At 39.6% G+C, this 19,618-nt stretch overlaps 1 protein-coding gene across 2 annotated transcripts in view; it reads right to left on the bottom strand.

Moving 5' to 3' along the window:
• C15H1orf116 (chromosome 15 C1orf116 homolog) overlaps positions 1 to 19,586 on the bottom strand; it is a 32,407-nt gene extending 12,821 nt beyond the window's left edge. Inside the window, exons 1-2 of one of the 2 annotated variants that reach the window (XM_047703659.1) lie at positions 19,327 to 19,586; positions 18,810 to 18,969 (exon numbers count right to left, since the gene is read on the bottom strand). In XM_047703659.1, the coding sequence (XP_047559615.1) occupies positions 18,810 to 18,969; positions 19,327 to 19,364 (198 nt within the window). In that variant the 5' untranslated portion in view covers positions 19,365 to 19,586. Of the gene's footprint in view, positions 1 to 18,809; positions 19,139 to 19,326 lie in introns of those variants that run through there. The other variant, XM_047703660.1, reaches the window with a different exon arrangement.
• Between the last annotated feature and the right edge of the window lie 32 nt (positions 19,587 to 19,618).

Genomic DNA, 19,618 nt, shown 5'->3' with positions numbered 1-19,618 from the left:
GTCTGAGCTCGCTGGAGCTGAGACACCCTTGCCCCACTGCTTGGCAATGACCTTCTTAACCTCATTTATTTCTGGGGGGCATGAGACCATTTTCTCCCCCAAGAGGCCCCTGTCTTGATGAGAAAGTGACTGGACAGCCTTGGGGGAGGGAACATGGATGCTGTCATTTGGGTCTCTGGTCTCTTTTAGCTGTTCCTAGAAGGTAGCAATGAATATGAAGACATAAAAACAAAATAAGGTTCCAACTGTGTAGCAACCTTTCTCTTTCCATAGGCAGACTCTTTGCATCTGTTGTTAAAACAACCAGAAGAGAATAGGGAGAAGGGAGTAGGTGGAAGAAATCACTGCTTTCAGGAAAAAAACCTCCCTCCAGGTATGGAGGCCACTTTTACCACATAGGACTTTTGCCTGGAAGCTGGTTTTTCCTGGATAGAGGTTATCCTTGATACCAAAAGGGCAGGAAGAGAAGTAAAAATCAAAGCAGATAATAATCGCCAACATTTATTGAGCTCTTGCTATGTACCAGGTATTATGCTGTGCTAAGCATTTTCATGCAACATTTCACTTAATCTTTATTTCAACTTCAAAAGGCAGGCACTAATAATATATAAATTTTATGGGAGGTGAAATAACTTGGAGAAGATCACTAGCTGGGAGGTAACAGAGCGGGGATTTTGATTCAGGCAGCATGACATCAAGCTTGCCATGCATGGGTATGATGCTAGTCTGCCTCTATTTTGGAGAAATTCCCAAGTAGGATATGTAAAACCCACAGCTAATTCGCAGGCTTAATTCTAACAATTAGATTAATCTTTTCCCATCTCATTTCCGTCTTGTAGCGATTCAAACTCTATTAACAAGATGACACATGCCTTCCATCTTTTCTCTTCCTGTGATCGTGGTTGGGCAGGAAGTAAGAAGTGCAATGATCCTGGGGCCAAGACAGAGAAGAAATGGGGCAGGACTAGTGAGGAGGAAGGAGGAAGTCTGGCATAACCAAGTACCTCTCAGCAGCCTGTGGGTAACGAGCTGACTGAGCACTAAAGGGTGGTGACCTCTCTTCGTGGTGTGTCGCTCAAACATGTATGATGTGATAGTGGTGACAAAACAGGAAAGGCACCTCCATCCACATCAGCAGGAGTTCAGTGCAACTGGAGGATGGAATCCGTGGATTCCATGGATGGAATCCACCCGTGGATGGAATCACCGAGTTGATCCAGCTTCGTAGACGTGCGATTTGAACATTTGCTAGAAAAATGAATTTGACTTAGGAGCATTAACCTCAAAGATGATAGCACTGTTTTATTTGTGAACGAACACAGCTTTTCAGTTTATAATAAAATTAAAATAGTCAGGAAGGGTTCCTATCGTTTCACAGGTAGAACTAGGGACATAGACAAAATGATTGTTCTGTTCCTCTCTTTCCTTTTAGACATACATCTCTTACTGAAAATTATGAAATATTTCCAATACCCTTGCATAATAAATACCACCGTACGAACACCCAATTCAAGAAACAGAACATTGCAGTTGAAGTTACTTCTAAACTTTGCCCCCCCTTCCCTCCCACCTCCTCAAAACACACATATGCCCCCGCTGAAATGAACCACTATCCCAAATTTGATGTTCTTCCTTCTCCATATCTTTAAATGTTTTATCCTGGAATCTTTTTTGCTTTGCTTTTTTGGTTTGTTTTTCCTTGGAAAAATACCGAGTCTCTAAAGGTTTCAAGAGAATTGGAAAGGAGACCTGGACTAAGGGAAAGACAAGCCTTCCAAAATCAGAAACACTTAAAAACTAAAACTCCACAGTTGATGTAGGTCACCATTTGAGGAGGAAAGTGTCATTGCTTTTTGTATTTGAATTCCTGTCTGATGACCTGTGTGAGGACTAATTAGAATCCAGTTGGCCTGACTCATCTACATCCTTCCTCCTTCTCCCTCCTATATGCTATTGTGGTATGGTCATCTCCTTGACTGCAAGAGGCCAGTGTATGTTTTCCTTCCTCCGTACAACCTCCTACAGAGGCATCTCATTTCTCCTACACAAGGGCATTTCTCCTACACACTCACACACACACACACACACACTACTTCAAAACCAAAATGTACCACAATCATTGGTTAATCTTCCCCTTTTGTCCCTTATAAAATTGAGCTCTCTGCAAAATAGCTGTAGACCTCCATTCTAACCATTCATGATACCTATTCATTTACATTATAGTCACATCCTGTCAGTGTCTCTTTTCCTTTTCCTCTCCAAAGGAAAAATGAAGGGACTTTGAACATGTGTTACCATCATCCTTAAGAAACAAAGGGTGCCCACCAAGTTCACGGTATTGAGTATGATACTATATGCTGGGCCTGAGTGTTTTTCCAACGTATCAGGGGAAGAGGAGATTTTATTCCTCAAGTAGTAGCAAGAGCTGGCTTTAAAGAGAAAACAGCTAGGGAAGGGTTCAGATGAGGGTGATTATAATTTGACTATAAGCCATGGAATTGATAGGCCATATTAAGACATTGAATAGATCACCAAGTTCTCACCAAACCGGTATTAATGTTAAGTCTAAAATAATTAGAGGGGAAATAAAGGGTCTAATTAAGTGGGCTGGATGAAGAAATTCTGAAATTAATCATGAAGTAGTTCTTGGGAGTAGATTTTTTTCCTTTCTTTTTTGAGATCAGTATCTCTTTGGCCCACCTACCATGGAAATTTGCAGGATTCAGCAGTCCTTTGCTTTCCAGTGCTAATGAAAGTTTGAGATCTGAGATCATCTGCTAGGATCAGTTTTGCAAGTAATGCCAAATCTTAACATGTTCGAAACTGAGCTCATCTTGTCACCCCACGCTCACCCCAAACATGTTCTCTCTCCCCATGCCAGCTAATTGCATCGCTGTATTCTCACCCAGACTCTGTGCTTCGTAGAAATCCTCCGCTATCTCCTGTGAGATCATTCCAGCTCTTCCTCCTCCCTATTCTGCTTCAGGACTGCATTAGTTGTGGGATCGTGGACCATTGAAGATGTGACAAGACTACAGGAATGTCTTATTTCACATCTTCCATTTTATAGGTGGATTTATAGATTATCTGAGTTGTTAATCCTCTCAATACTTGGATGCATTTTCATAGCATTCAGGATTAAATTCAAAGTCCCCATGTGACAGAGAAAGACCTTCATGAGCAGGCCCTACATGTTTCTCCTCTCACATATTCAGCCATCTTGTTTATTAGTCATATCTAATATTTCTGGAACTACCATGCTTTCATATTTCTGGGCCTTTGCACATGCTGTACCCTCTGCTTGTACGCATTCCTTTGAATGAATTCCTTGCTTAGTCTTATCCTTCTTTCAAGTTTCAATTCAAGTACCACCTTCTTTTGGAATGGAATGTTACTATAATCTCCTAACACAGCATATACATCTCTGAATTTAACCTACTAGGATATAACTGTCCTCTTTTTCTCCCTGTAAAATTTGAATTCATGAAGACCATCAGATATTTCTGGGTGTAACTCCTCAATTGTATTATAGTAGTTATATATTAATGCCAAAACTGATGACGAACATTTTGGAAACTGAGGTGCTTTACTTAAGAAAATTGCCCTAAAACTTCATTTTTGGAGATCGTGTTGGTAGACAAGTCATCTACAGCCACAATTTTGCTTATTATTTTTTCTGAATCTTGTTTTTTGACATACTATTACCCTGTACCTTCCCATTCCCATCACATTTACAAGCCCACTTTCCTTTACACCTGTTTTCTTCTTCTCTTTTGGTACAACAACAACAAAAAATGTTTTTCCAGTAAAATCCATGTGTGCTCTGGATCTCATCTCACAAACTCTATACTTGCATTCTTCTCTCTTACATTATCTTTCTGACCTTTCTACTAAAGTAATGCCCATCAGGAGCTGCTCAGGTGGCTTAGTCAGTTAAGTGTCTGCCTTGGGCTCAGGTCATGATCTCAGGGTTCCGGGATCATGGAGCCCTGTTCTGGCTCCCTGCTCCCTCTGCTCCTCCCTGCTGCTTGTGCTCTTTCTCTCTGTTATCAAATAAATAAATTTTTTTTTAAAAAAAGAGTTAAAAAATAATAATGCCCATCAGCATTTGAATATACAACACTTAAGTGTAGTGTTTCTGAAGTCAAACTGTCTGGTTTGATTCTCTGTTTCTTCACATTTTTTTTTAAAAAATGCTACTGACAGATGGGCTTTGAGATATACTATGTTTACTTTTCCTTTTCTATTTATTTTTTTTGTCCTTCCATTCTTGCCCACTGTGTAGGTCTCCTCTCAATATGTTCAAATACAGTATACGATTAGTTTCATCATGAAGAAAGATTTTCCAGAGCATTCCGATTTACTTCCATCTGGATAGGTTTTTCTCTAGACCATTGCATGGCTGTCATTTTCATATCTGTTTTCATCATCCTGCTGGGAAAAAATCCTTTTACCTCTTTCTTTTGTTGGACTAACTGGATCTCATATCTTCCTCTTTCCTGAGTTGGCTCTCTCAGTTTTGTTAAAACACATTTTCCAGTAGATTCCCAAGAAAGTGCATAAGATCATACATGTCTGAAATGTCGATATATATATTTTAAAGATTTTATTTATTTATTTGACAGAGAGAGAGACAGCAAGAGAGGGAACAGAAGCAGGGGGAATGGGAGAAGGAGAAGCAGTCTCCCCGCTGAACAGGGACCCCCCCCCCCCCCCACACTCCATGCGAGACTATCCCAGGATCCTGGGATCATGACCTGAGCCGAAGGCAGATGCTTAATGACTGAGCCATCCAGGGGTCCCTGAAATATCGATATTCTAGCTACACATTTGATTGATAGCTTGTCGGGGTATAGAATTTTAAGTATCATCTGCTAGCTTTCAGTACTGCTATTGCAAAGCCCAAAGCATCTATGATTCTAAGTTTAAGGCTTTCTGTTTTCAGTATCCTGAGTTTTCATAATGATGTGCTTTGGAGTGGAGTCTATATTCTGGGTACTCAGTAAATCTAGTCTGGAAATTCATGACATTCAGTATTTTCTTGAATTATTTCTTTGATGAATTCCTACTATGCATTTCTTCTCTTTCTCTCTTTCTTGTTCTTTCTTTAGGAACTTCTATTATTTGGATGTTATTGGACAACCTCCTGGACCTCAAACTCTTTGTTTTGGTACTGAGAGATTTCTCAAAATATCTACAATTTCTATTGTATTTTCAGTTTCCAAGAATTCTTGTTTTTTTCTCTGAAATTTTATTACATTTTCTCCAGTTTTACTGATGCAAAATCTTATTACTTTAAGAACCTATATGTAAATATAATATTAGTGTTTTCCTGTCTCCGCAATTTCTAATTTCTCTAAGTCACTTTTTCCTTCTCTCATTTTGGCTTCTGTGTTTCTTAACCGACTGAGCCACCCAGGCATCCCAGATTCTGTGTTTCTTATTAAAGAATATATTCCGATGTCTGATAATTCTTGGCTATCCACTCCAATTTAAGAATTTGTCAACAAAAAGCTAAGTTTTGAGGCACAGCTGGGCCCGGTTGACTGTAGACCTTGCTAAAGAGTGATCTCATAGGACCATTTGGTTGGAAAATCTTTGATGCCCACAATGGCCTGTTTGGATTCCTCAGAGAGGAGTTTTCCAAAATCCTTCCTGAAGGGCATCATTCTGGCAGCTGGCATTCTTGGATCCTATCGGCAGAGGAAGGTTATTTGGTCCCAGCATCTAGTGTATAAAAATGTCACTTCATCCCCTTAGCTTTAGCACAGAGACCCTATTTACCCCGAAAGGGGATGTAGCAACCAAGCTCTTAGCTGCTCTGAGAGGGAGAGAAGATCTGAGAGGTCTTACTGTTTCTTAACCAGACTCTTCAGTCCTCTTCCTGATTTTTTTTTCCCACCTCTGTTTTCAGGGGTCCTAATGCCACCGATCCTTGAATTTTTGAGGGGGATCTTCATGGAAAAAGTAGGGTTGCTGGCTTAGGATCAGCTTTTCCAAATGTGCTAGGTCACTTCCTACTCACCCAATTGCCAGCTAGCTTCCAAAATTTTGTTGCTATTTTTCATCCCACCATCTCTTTGTCCTTCAGTTTTATGCTTTTCAATAACTCTCATAGAGTTACTGTGAAGATTACATGAGGTAATACATGAAACATGCTTATAACATTGTAAGCACTCAACAAATACTATTATAATTATTGCCATCCCATCACTTAAATAGGTTCCTGCAGCAGCCTCCTCCTAACTGGTGCTCCACTTCCATTCTTGCCCCCTTCAATCCATTCTCCTGAGGGCAGTTCAAAGAACTTGGGAGAAACCTAAATCGGATGCTTTACTTAATGTGCTATGATGTCCTCCCAGTTATCTTAGGATAACTTGATTTTTCATTTTTCATTTTTTATTTTTTAGAGAGAGAGAGAATGTGTGAGCCAGGGGGTGTGAAGCGACAGAGGGAGAGAATCTTTTTTTTTTTTTTAAAGATTTTATTTATTTATTTGACAGACAGAGATCACAAGTAGGCAGAGAGAGAGAAGGGGAAGCAGGCTTCCTGCCGAGCAGAGAGCCCGATGCGGGGTTCGATCCCAGAACCCTGGGATCATGACCTGAGCTGAAGGCAGAGGCTTTAACCCACTGAACCACAGAGGTGTCCCAAGGGAGAGAATCTTAAGCTGACTACATGTCCCGACACAGGGCTCGATCTCACAACCCAGAAATCATGACCTTGGATAAGTATCCAATCAGGAGTTGGATACTTAAACAACTGAGCCACCCAGGCACCGCAGGATAACTATTCTTGTTATACATTGATTTCATTCATTCATAGGCTCGTTCACCCAAATATGTAATGAATATTCCCTACGTGTCCAGTAGTTTGTTAGGTGCTGAGAATACAGTGGTAATAAGGGAGAACTGGTCCCTACCCTTGTGGACAGACTATTTGGGGACACACCAATGGCTAGACCAGCCTGGAAAATGTTTCATTTCCTCCTGCAGTGTAGTGTTTGCAAATGCTGTACCCCTTACTCTTCAAATGACTAACTCCTATTCATGCTTCAGGTTTCAACTTAGTCATCTTCTCAAAAAGACTTTCTCAGATTCACCACCTTTTTTTTTTTTTTTTAAGATTTTATTCATTTATTTGACAGAGATCACAAGTAGGCAGAGAGGCAGGCAGAGAGAGAGAGAAGAAGAAGCAGGCTCCCTGCCAAGCAAAGAGCCCAATATGGGACTCCATCCCAGGACCCTGAGATCATGACCTGAGCTGAAGGCAGAGGTTTAAACCTCTGAGCCAACCAGGCACTCCCCACATTATTCTCCTCCTAATTAGAATCTCTACCCCCCGCCACATTATTCTCCTCCTAACACCTGTATTTTTTTTAACTTTTTAAAGATTTTATTTATTTATTTGACAGAGAGAGATCACAAGCAGGCAGAGAGAGAGCAAGGGAAGCAGGCTCTCCGCTGAGCAGAGAGCTCAATGTGGGGCTCGATCCCAGGACCCTGAGATCATGACCTTAGCCGAAGGCGGAGGCTTTAACCCATTGAGCCACCCAGGTGCCCCCAAAACATATTTTTTTTAATGTTCAAACATTTACTGAATATTTACTGTGGACCAGGAACTTTGCTAGAGGCTGGGGATAAAGCCCCTGTCCTAGAGAAGCCAGTGTCTTAGTTGGAGGGGATATTATATATAAAAACACATATATCATGGACAAATGTCACATCAAGTGGTGGTGAGGGCCATAAAAAAATTCAGAGAGATGGGGGTAACTTGGGAGGTGGGAGATCTAGAGAGGAAATCAGGGAGGCCCTAACACCTGTATTTCTAATTCTTTATAGTGTAGTTTGTGTTCCCCCAACCCAGGTATACCGAGCACCAAGGGCAGTTCCTGAAACTTAGCATTAAAAAATGCTTAGTGAATGAGTGACTATCCTTGTCAAATCCCAAGGTATTTGACAGCATACAAGAAATAGCTCGATAAGGGCTTGTTAAATTAAACTGCATAACAACTTATCACAGATAAATTATGATATTAGCTGCTTCTAGCCAAATCCAAGATGGTTTTCTCATTCTTCATTGTTATACATTAAGAGTAAGAAAAATAAGGCTGGTTCATAAAGGATGGATCTAATAGGAAGTGTCACTTTGGCAGAAGGTCAATATAATTCAGAGTCTGCTCCATAGTTTTGCTGGTTTAAAACCTCGGTTTGATCAGTTTGCTACATACTAGTCAAGCTCCAAGAGAAGTAATTCAAGGCAATAAAATTCCCAAGAGAAAGACTTATCAATTCCAATGCGAAAGACTTAAGTTATAGTAGAAGGAAGTTGGGAATTCTAATAGGTGTAATGTCCCATGCACAATCAGGATGAGTAATTTTGTGAAATATCCTATATAAAGGATTCTAAAAAATTCTTATCCAGATGAGATCAGGCACATGTATGGTATGGCTATAGGTATGGTTACAGGTATAGGTATGGCTATAGACAACTATTCTTATTCCACAAGGGACACACTTTCTACTTAATTCAGTATAAATATCCAACAGAACTGAAATGAACTGTGCTAGAAATATTCATGGTTACTTCAAAAGGTGCTTCTTCCTTCTGGACTTTTAAAAATAAACATTGACAAATTCTTGCTACATCCCCCCACCATTGATGATAGAAAAATTTTATTATTACATCATTTGTTTCATACCTGGTATTTTCAAAATTATTTCTTCTCCTCTTTCTCCTTTTTTTAAATATAGATTTTATGGCAGCTGTTTCTTATCATGGGAAAGGTGTTGCTGAGGACTTCCATATCCTGTAACATTGGACAAGGTAATTCAAACAAACTTCCCTTGCTGAAGCAGTGTGGATCTAAAAATATAGTAAAGAATTGGAAGAATTGCCAGGCATGGAACAGGATGAGAATAGAAGACAGGTGTGGGGCCCCCAACATTTAGGACAACTTTTCCCCTGGAGATACTTCTCTCTGCCAGAATGGGTGGCCAAGATCCTGAGGGGTGCTTCTGACAGCTTCACATAAGCAGGGGATCAGGGATGGGAGTCTGGGATCCACCAACAGGTGGGACCTAGTGGACCACCCTTACTGAGGTTCGGAATTCAAAGAGCTGCCCTGGAGGAGTGAGCATGAACACTTTGAACACTAGCTGTGTCAGACTTACAGTTGTGCTGATGTCTATATACTCTACTTTATGAGCCAATTAAGGGATTATCAGGAAAAATTTTGTGCATACTTTGTATTTAACTTCAGTGTTGACTTTGAACCAAGTAAGCTTCAAACTTGAAAGTCATAGCTTTCAACCCACTGCAATTATTCAATTGCAGGGTTTTAGAACATGGCCAAGTCACTGAGACACCTGCTCTGATGTCGTAAGATTCACTAATGAAGCCCATCGATGTAATACAGAGAAATGCCATCAATAAGATCAGAAAACTCTTCTTGATGTACAGAAGGAATTTTAGAGGATAGAAAGGCAGAGCAACAGTTAAGAGGCAGTCACAAAAGCAGAGGATTGATTTGTTCACGGCTTCTTGCTCACGAATTCTTGACTTTTTTTTTTAACTCACACATAGGAAAATCGTAACTTTAGTGAGCTTAGGGAAGTATGTTCCTGATTGGCACTTGATTCCATCAGATACAGTCAAAATTGTCTAAAAGCACAATAGAGACAAAGGCAATCTGCATTAGAACAAATTTTTTTAAATAGAAAAAGTATTTGGGATGCTTACCTTTCTATTCTTGAACCTCTCACTTTAGGCTTAGCGATATCATAAGATAAGCATAGTATAGACTTCTGCCACACATCTAAGGCCTGCTCTGCAGCCTCTGCTGGGTTACTAAATCAGAACCCAAGTCACTCCTTTTTAAACACTAATGGGATGGAAAACACAAAACAGAGGAAATTTGTTTTTCCCCTAGGGAAGAAGTTCCTTGTGTAAGTATCTATTTCACAACTAGCCCTTGAAACAGAATTTTCAAGATGTCAGGGACCAAATGACATCTAGCTCTGTTTCTCACAAGGCAGGAGGCTCTATCATGGCACTCGAGCTCCGGTGTTAAAGCATCCCCTTCTGTTTGTATTAGGTTTCCATGGTAAGCTTTATTTTCCAATATTCACCCCTTATTGGTCTGAGTTCTTTCTTCTAGAGCCTTAGAGCATAAATCTACTTCATTTTAACCCAATGCTTCCCAGAATGTGAAGTTGTCCAGTCAACCTGAGATCTCTTTTCTCTTCTCCAGTTCCTTCAGCTATCACGAGTTGTCAAACTTTAGTTTTTCATGATGTTTTACATGTGAAATCCTCCCTGTCCAAACCCCTAACGCAATGTGACTAAAGCAGTATACATTAACACTACTGTTTCCCTTTCCTCTAGATCTCTTAACTACTAAAATGTAACTGTTTCTGCAGCCCAAGTCACGTCACCCTGTTGGGATAGACTTCAGATTAAAATATCATCGCTATTTCATCACCACATCAACTACAGAGCAGTTTTACCTGTGCTGGACTCATATAATAGACTGTTTTAGAACTTCAGGGCAGGGTTTCACATTTGTGATTATTCAATCCTGGGCTTTTTCAGCCTGTTGAGAGTTTTTAATTGTCATTCATTGTACTATCAATATCAGTCTCTCACACACACACACACACACACACACACACACACTTTAAGATTTTACTTATTTATTTATGGGAGAGAGAGACAGAGCGAGCACACAAGCAGGGGGAGCGACAGGCAGAGGGAGAAGCAGGCTCCTTGTTGAGCAGAGAGCCCCATGTGGGACTCGATCCCAGGACCCTGAGATCATGACCTGAGCCAAAGGCAGATACTTAACCAACTGAGCCACCCAGGCACTCCTCTTCTGGATTTACATTATCTGCAAATTTAATAACGGTCTTTAAGTAGTGGATGGAAAGGGATTGCATGAGGCCAAGGACGTAGGACTGACCTAAGTCATCAAAGGTCTCTGAAAGTTGATATGGACTCATTTAAACAACTGTGGTTATAGTGGTGGTTCTCAAACTTTATCATGCATCAGAATCTGAACAGATTGTCGGCCTCATTTCTGATTTCTGAGAATTTGCTTCTCTAACAAGTTCCCAGGTAATACGATGAGCACACTTCAAGAAGCATTGCTTTATGGGTATAGTTACTTGTTTAACAAGCTGCCATTACACAGTCCCTGAGATTCCTTACAGACCTTTTTAATGAGGTTTGGTTGACTTATTCTTAGGTTGGATTTATGCTGACCACCCCTCACTCCCAAATGAATTTTGTCCTGGTGTACAAATGGATTAGATTACATCGTGGTTCCACTTCTAGATTTTTAAAGCTTCAGTGAGAAGGAAAGGGTAAGTAGTTCAAGTTAGAGTCTTAAACTCCATTAAGTCAATTCCAGGAACTTCAGTGTCGTTTCCAGTAACTCCAGTGTTGTTTCAAATAAGATTAGAGAAGTTTTCCCACAGAGATGTTGCAGTATCCGAAGAGATCTAAGTTCACATCGATCTTAGTCTACTAGAAATGAAAGGCACCATTTGGCCTTCCCACAATTACTCAGCAAGACACTGACTTTACGTCTTTGGGGAGCTGAATGCATATCAGAAAATTTGTGGTCAAGGAAGGAAAATTTCAAATGTCTTCCGGTGTCAAAAAGAAGAAACATTGTAGTTTGTCCTGTCAAAGCCATTAAGATTCCACCTACAGAGTGAGATTGGGCAGATGTTGGTACCCTAGTCAAATCAGTGGCCCATGAGCTTTTGGTAATAAAACTGTAATGAATGTGGCGGCCATCCACTGGTCCTTTGTCCTCAACCCAAAATATGCTCAGACAACAATATTTTCACTCCATTTATTCCTTCAAAACAAGTCACTTCATACAGCATCAGGTATTTAAAATCACAGACCTCATAAATAAAATCAATTCATCTTAATGACAATGGCAAAATCACATGAGTTGTACAAAATGAAGTAAGACATCTCCCAGGTAGCAGCAGTGCATGAACTTTGAAAAAATGCTGGCAAATAGACAAAAGAACAATTTTTAAACAAGAAAACACTGTCTATCTTTATGAAGAAACAAATGCCAAGAAACAGAACTTCTGTTTTGCCCTTACCTACTACTTTTTCAAGTCATGTGCTAAGCTCTGAATTTGACAATCCATGGTTTCCTTTTTGCTCCAGGACTCTCCACCTCCCTCGCCTCCCCTCCACAAATACAGGAAATAGAGGACTACTGTTATTCTCTATCCTTTTTGACAAACTTATACATATTTATTTTGCATTTTAAGCTGAATTCAATACTTTACTCTTTGCTAGGGAAATTGTTTTTCCTGTAAACAGCTAGAGTCCTGAATGGCACCAAGATGAACTGGAAACCTGACAAGAATTAGGTGCCCTGGTCCTTTAAGTAACTTATGGGCTACAAATTACTGCATATCCTATACCAGGTCTAAGAGCAGGCTCATGTAATCTTAGTAGAAATTCTATACCTTCCTTAGGCTAACTTGTTACCTACAACTTAACCATATCATATCTTCATATCATATTATATCCCTAAGCAACTAGATGTGGCTATTTTTGAAAGTATAAAAAGGTATCATAGCAAAATGCTTCTATTCATGGTTTATATATTAATGACAAGTTTGTCAGTTATGGCCCTGCTACATTCTATGCCAAGAAATGGGTAAGAAGGGTTAGGAAGACACAATGCATTGCTTGAAAAGTTTTTCATAGCGTGTTCATGACTAAGGAATGTATCCATTTGAGGACCTTTCTGTTTAAGTGGTACTTCATCCCCCTTTCTCTTTAATCTAAAATAGCAGTCTCCTTTAAATTCACATGGACCAAGACCTAAATCAGCACCCCACAACTCAGTATCAATATAACAATTTCTTCAAAGTCAAATATTCAAAGCTTTGTAAACAAAATGCCAGCTAATTTTTGGAAGAGAAACAAATAAAACCCTTTCCCACAATCAGGCAAGGTTTATAGTCTAAATTGAGTTAAATGTGCTGAAATATTATAACTCTTAGTAAGAAAAACATCTTTAATGAACTAGCTTATTCAAATCAAGTGTTTCACTTTAGACTTAAAAATGACACTTTTAAGGCTAAAAAATCAGCTCCCTTAAAGTAAGTTTGCTTAGAAACAAATGAAGAGTTTTAAGAATCTAATCTTTTCCAAGTTGGTATAGTCATCTTTTTACTACAAGGACAAATTTGAATACTGCACTGTAAAATGAGAAAGAATAATCACATTATACAAACAGGTAACTTTTTGAATGCTAGGGCACAGAGCATGCTCCTAAGTTATTGAAACCAAGTTCCACGGTTATCAAAAACCAGAATGTTTTACCACTGGATACAATACACACTGATGGCAATTGTTGATTAAGAAGAGCTGATTGTTAGCAGCTCAAGAATTGTATTTTAATGCCTTGAGCAAGATCCCTGGAGAGGGCGAACATGTAAACTTTTACTTCGTATTTTTTTAAAGTGCTGCAAATAATAACAAACGTGTCAACACATGACAGAACATAAATCTTAATATATGAAAGTTTAAGAAGGCCACCTGATCCATAAAGAAAACAATTACTCTACTTTTACTTACTCCTCATTCTAATTTTCTCAAAAAAGACACAGAAAACTATGTTTAGCTAGGGCAACTTGCAACATCCATGTTTTAATGCCTACACAGCATAGAAAGCATATGCTAGATAAGCAAGTTGGGGTGGGCACTTAGGGGCATTTATAGAGAGATAACACAGTAATGCATTCCTGATGATGACTTTGCTGGGCTTCAACTTCATGGATTAATCAACTGGCATGATTGTATTAGTTTTTGCCAACAGGGTCAAGCTGACCAGCAGCCAAACTTTCAAGGGTACTCCTTGACGACGCTCATTTTTCAAGGAAATAATATTAATCATATTTCATGGGAAATAATTAAGAAACCAACTAGGAATGATTAACAAAAGATGTACCACACTGATGTCCTTCTATGGCTGTCACATCACAAAATTCCCAGGGATAGTAATTTTAACCTCTGAAAACATTCTACCTAGAAGTGCATCTTTACCGCCCTACACCAGATTTCTAAGTCCAGAGCAAACTATACTCATTTGAATTAAAAAAATATTCTTGCGTGGCACTCAAAAATGGAATAAATGGAAGAAGGGTTTCATTCTGCTCAAGTGCAAATTTAAAGAAAAAGTTTCTTTTGATCCTGCTGCAAGTACTAAATCCATAGGTTTCAAAATTCTGAAGATTAGCATTTACATACATTAATAAACTAATCTCAAGACTATACTAAGTGCAGTAAAACAAAAAAAATCTTTAGATTCTGTGAGGTTTATAAGCTTGAGTTTACAAAGAGCACAAGTTTAGGTTTTGAATCCTCAATAACTAAATCAAATTGTCTGCAAATAATGCATCATCTTGGATTTTCCATGATCAGAACATTCAAGTCTAGTGCTGAATTTCAGCAATGGATTAATTTATAACTCATTATTGAGAGCCATTTGACTGAGTTATCGGTGTCCAGTTGGTGAATGGACAACCCAGGTAACAGGTAAAATAGAGTAAGATCCCTGGAATCAACACTTGACACTTGCTATGGAAGTATAAGCTTAAATATGGAAACAAAAACACTTAAAATGAAGGGGCTTAATTTTATAAAATATCAGGTTCTATTTCTTTTTTTTTTTTTTAAGATTTTATTTATTTATTTGAGAGAGAGAAAGAATGAGAATGAGAGGGAGTGGTCAGAGGGAGCAGCAGACTCCCCACCTAGCAGGAAGCCCGATGTGGGACCCGATCCTAGGACTCCAGGATCATGACCTGAGCCGAAGGCAGTCACCCAACCAACCGAGCCACCTAGGCGCTCTCAGGTTCTATTTCTATTTGTTAAATTAATCCAATGTAGATAAAATATACTCAATTTTAACGTGACAGAAATTTATGTTGGAAAACATATCAATACATGCTCGGTACATTATAAATTACTCAATAAATATTTGTTGCATGAATAAACTTTTCTAAAATTGCAGAAAGCAAATGTCAAGTTTGGCTCCTTAAGTACCTAAGACAGGAAGGCAAGCTTCAAGAATAATGACAAGTAAAGCTCAATTTGATGCATGTTACCCAGTGATATACTCTTAACTTCTAGTTTTAAAGGTAATTTTTTTCTGGGGAAAATAAGAGATACAAAAATCTTTAGACCAAAATGACAGCCAGGTATAAAGAGATCTTCAAACATATTCATTTGTACATATTATGATTGCCAAACATTAAGTATCGCAAGCTTACAAGTGCTATTTTTTAAGGCTCAGTAAAAATAGAAAGTTAAACCTTTAAGTTACACTGACCATAACTTATAATGCCTAAAGCAGCTATTCACAAAATAGGTACTTAAGAAATGTCACCTAATGATTTCAAGCATACTTCATGAATTCTTCCTTAAAAGAATTTTCCACTAAATTGTTTACAGGCTCCTTAATTTTATACGACCACCTCCGCCAAGGGAAAGTGCTAAAAGTAAATCTCAATTTTAAAACATTTGCAAGAAGATATGCTGAAAGAGAAAGAAGTGCTTTAAAGTATAGCATTGGTTTTGAAAGTGAGATACTTCATCAAAAAATGAGGCCAAGATAACGAAACTTCACAACAACAAGCCTCTTCACATTTTGTGAGATAATACATAACAAATTATAATTTAGCATCCCTGATCTTCGGAAGAATTAAGAAAAGAGGTAGAAAACTTTTATCTGGAAGATCTCATAGTGAAGCTAGTTTTAGAGGGTGTGCCTTGCAGTTTAGCCCACCAAGCAAATGACTACACATCTACTATTAGGAAGAAGCAGAATTCCAAAAAAGCTGAATAAGGCAAGGATTTAAAAACTGTCGCATTTTGGGAGTGAAACAAATTCAATGTTATTATCCAAACTACTTTAAAACTCTTCAAAAGCCAAAGTAAAAGATTGTAGATAAGCAAAGTGCTAATTGTCAGAAATGTGAAATTATTCAAAAGAGCATTAGTGGCCAGATAAGGCTAGCATGGAAAAAAATACTGTTTAGTTGAGCGAAAGATCTCACAAAAACCAAATCAAAGCACAGCATTATCACTTTAGACAAAGGCTGTTTTTTAGGAGTCGAGAAAAAAGCTGAGGAAAGTTAATCCTCCCAGACAAATCTTTATGTAAAAAACCAAAAATCAAGCACTCGATTTCAAGAAACTTGCATTAAAAAATAAATACCCTGCTTAATTTAAATGTTTTATCTAACGAGACAAACATCAATAAATGAGTTGTGTTAAAACATGAGGCCAACGGTCTTTTAAAGCTTTAGTAAGCTGCTCAGGCACCTTTTCCCTCATACATTCTACTTTTATACACTAGAACTCCTAAATTGGGCACTATCAGTTCCTTAGGTAACATTCTCAAGGAACACACTCATCCCTGTAAAAATTGCTTGTAAGGTACTTATAACTGATTAAGTACATACTTATAAAGTCTACCAAATTGTAATATAAAATCGGTTTTGACAATTCTGAGTATCTTCATTCGAGGAATCAATTCATAATTTAGAAACTATTAACTTAATCAGAGTTTTTAAAAGGACTCAATTATGGAGACATCATGGTTTATGTCCAGTGGCCTCTAGTGAGGCCTTCCGCATTACTCAAAATATGAAGTTGTTTTTCTTCTACAGGTTAATGCTGCTGGGTGCTAGTTTACAGTACTAAAATTCCGATCTTCAGGTTAATGTCAGTAGGTAGCAAGGACCACCTATTTATTCTGTGACCCCAGTAGAGAAAGGGCATGTATCACCACTGTAGACACACATCTGTAAACTTGCACACTAATTTTAATCTTAACAAGGAATTTCAGTGTCTTAGTGGTTTTAAGTTAAAAAGACGGTTCAAGCATTGTGTCCTTTTGTTCTTTACGGTTACGAATAGCTTATTGGAAAACCCAGAGCCTTCTGGATCTGTGAGGTAGTTGGCGGCAATCCTCGTCATGCATAGATCACACTTCTCCGAAGTTGGTATGGCCTGTTTCCTTGGCATGGTCCCTTGCTTCTGCTTGTCCAGTTAATCCCTTCTGACATACCATGCATCTCAGGGTGAAGCGGTTTACATCCGTAAATTGTCTCTTTCTTCTAGCTTCATCTGCTAATTCCAGTGCTTGTACGAGAACAATATCATCATTAGAGGAGAAAATGGTCAGAGGCGGGGTGTCTGGGTCAGGGAAGTTACGCTGAAGTGGATCATAGTGGATGCCATCATATATAAGCAGGACCCTTTTGGTATATCCTGCATCTTCCCCAAAACGATCAATTCTTACTGTCTGTGTATCCACTACACATATTTCACACTGATAAAATTTAGACAAAATTGATATCTCAATAGCTCCTCCCCAAGTATCATCCCTTTTGATCCAGTCACAGTACTCTTGATTTGTTTTTCCCAGGATTGCCTCACTATAGAAGTCTGGATCACTTGCTACAATTTGTGCTATGAGGCGTCTCATCTCAGGGGCACAAGCTGGATTCAAGACTCCACCTTCTACAACATAGTATACACTGGTAAAGAGGCAAGAGTTGTCTGCTGGGACCACAGTTCTGTTAAGCACAGGCAAAGTTTCCCTGACGTAACTAGGAGCACCATATTTTGTAAATGCAGGTGACGTTTTGGGCCTGGTTTGGTCTTCTTCAACGATGAGCATGTCGCCTGTCAAAAATAAAACAAATCCAGAACTGCAGAGAAATTACTGATGAAACTGGTTGTTCACTAGCCAAGTCTTTAAAGTTACAAACAGAAGGAGCTGAAGTATAAACTGGGTTACTAGGGAGAATACGAACAGGCAAACAGGCAACCAGTAACACTTCTTGTTCACTCCTTCTCCGTAAAGATGAAAACAGAACAAAGAAGAAAAACATCTTAGGCTGCATTCCAATTCAGTGAAGGAGCCCTGGTTATACACCTTTATGCTTACTTAAAAAGATACATTTCAAAAACAAAATTTCCTTAATGCTTCCTCTCTGCATTCTGAAAGCACAATCTTCCAAAAAGTGTTCACCCTAGACTAGACCACTAGGGGGTTCTCCTTCCTCTGAAACTTAACATAGCCGCCCTGTTTAGTGTTTACAGGATCTTTGACACAACAGCTGAAAGCGTTTAATGATCAATATTGCTATTCAAGTTTTAATACCGGACAGAAATAACTGCTACTGTTTAGAATCTGAAAGGGCCTCCAGTGGATGTGTAAAACCATACTCTAAAATGAGTATGCGCGAAGTGATTGTTTATCGAAGTATACGCGAAGGTGATTGCAAAAAACAACCGGGGAAGCAAAAAAAAGAAAAGTGTCCTGAACACTTCAGACCTGCTATCTTCTTCTAGGTTATGGGGGAAAGAGCCACCAGGACAGAGAAAATAGATCTCATTTTTCTTTTTCTTTTCTTTTTTTTTCTTTCTTTTTTTTTTTTTTTTTTACTTTTGTGGATACAGAAGGAAAAACAAAATGAATGAGACGTTTTCAAGGTAGACTGAAGAAAGGGGGGCTCCGAGGCTTTGGGCTTCTCATATAGGTTGAGTCCTCGATCTCTCTTCCCATCATATATAAAGTCGAGGACTTGCTAGCCACTTACCCGGCCTCCGTCAGAGTTCTCCGTTATTTAACCTATCTTTATCCCTGTTCTTAACCCCCCCAAATGACCCACAGACCAGTTCTCTGTTCTCCCCCACGACCCTCTTCGTCCTCCCAGGGTTTTCCCTGGCCCCGGGCTCAATTCCCTTACCAGACTGGATGGGCAAATCCCCAAGAATGGTATCCTCGTTGCTGAGGTCCAGGCATTCGGGCGGGTATCCGACGAGGATTCGCTGACAGCCGGGGGCGATCCCAGTGATGGCGGCAATTTGGGTCTGGAGTTCCCGCACTCGGGTCCGGCTAGACAACCCCTGCAAAACATGGGTGCCATCCTTGGCTTTGCAGCGGAGCCGCCACATCGTATTGGTCCAGCTGCCCGCAGGCCCCACAGCCGTGGGGCCAGCTTTGGTCCCGGCAGCAGGTCCGCCAACGCCGCCGGGGCAACCAGCCGCCGGATAGACTCCAAAATGGCCACCCTTTGCCGGGCCAAACATCGCGAGAAATCGCTGGTGGCCACAGATCTCGCGATACTTTCCGGTAGCGTAAGCTTTTAGGGCTTTAAGGAGCGCGAACTCTCTTAAAGTGACAACTAACTCACTGCGGCCAACCCTAGGGAGCCAAAGGATGAAGATTTATTCGTATTCCTAAAGTACCAGTGGCTTTGCTACCTGTAGAGTAAGTGCGGTGCCTTGTGCGTTGGCAGCATATATGCTCAAGGAGAGAGGGCGGAGGAAGGAGTCCTGAATCTGGTACATCGGAATGTAATCTTGTGTTAGGTCGGTAATTATTAAATTACCAAATTACACGGCAAAAATAGAATCATCGTTCAGAACGCAAACGAATGCCAAGAATGGCCAGTGAGTCAAGAGACCTGCCAAAACAACCAGACACTCGTGACCAGGCTCATGGCTGCAGCAAACATTGACTCATTGAGGTTAAGGAAACCGGACTGGCCTTGCC

Source organism: Lutra lutra, chromosome 15, assembly GCF_902655055.1.
Source record: "Lutra lutra chromosome 15, mLutLut1.2, whole genome shotgun sequence".
Lineage (NCBI taxonomy): Eukaryota > Metazoa > Chordata > Mammalia > Carnivora > Mustelidae > Lutra > Lutra lutra.
Note: the sequence above shows the minus strand (reverse complement) of the source record. Positions and strands in the feature narration are given on the sequence as shown.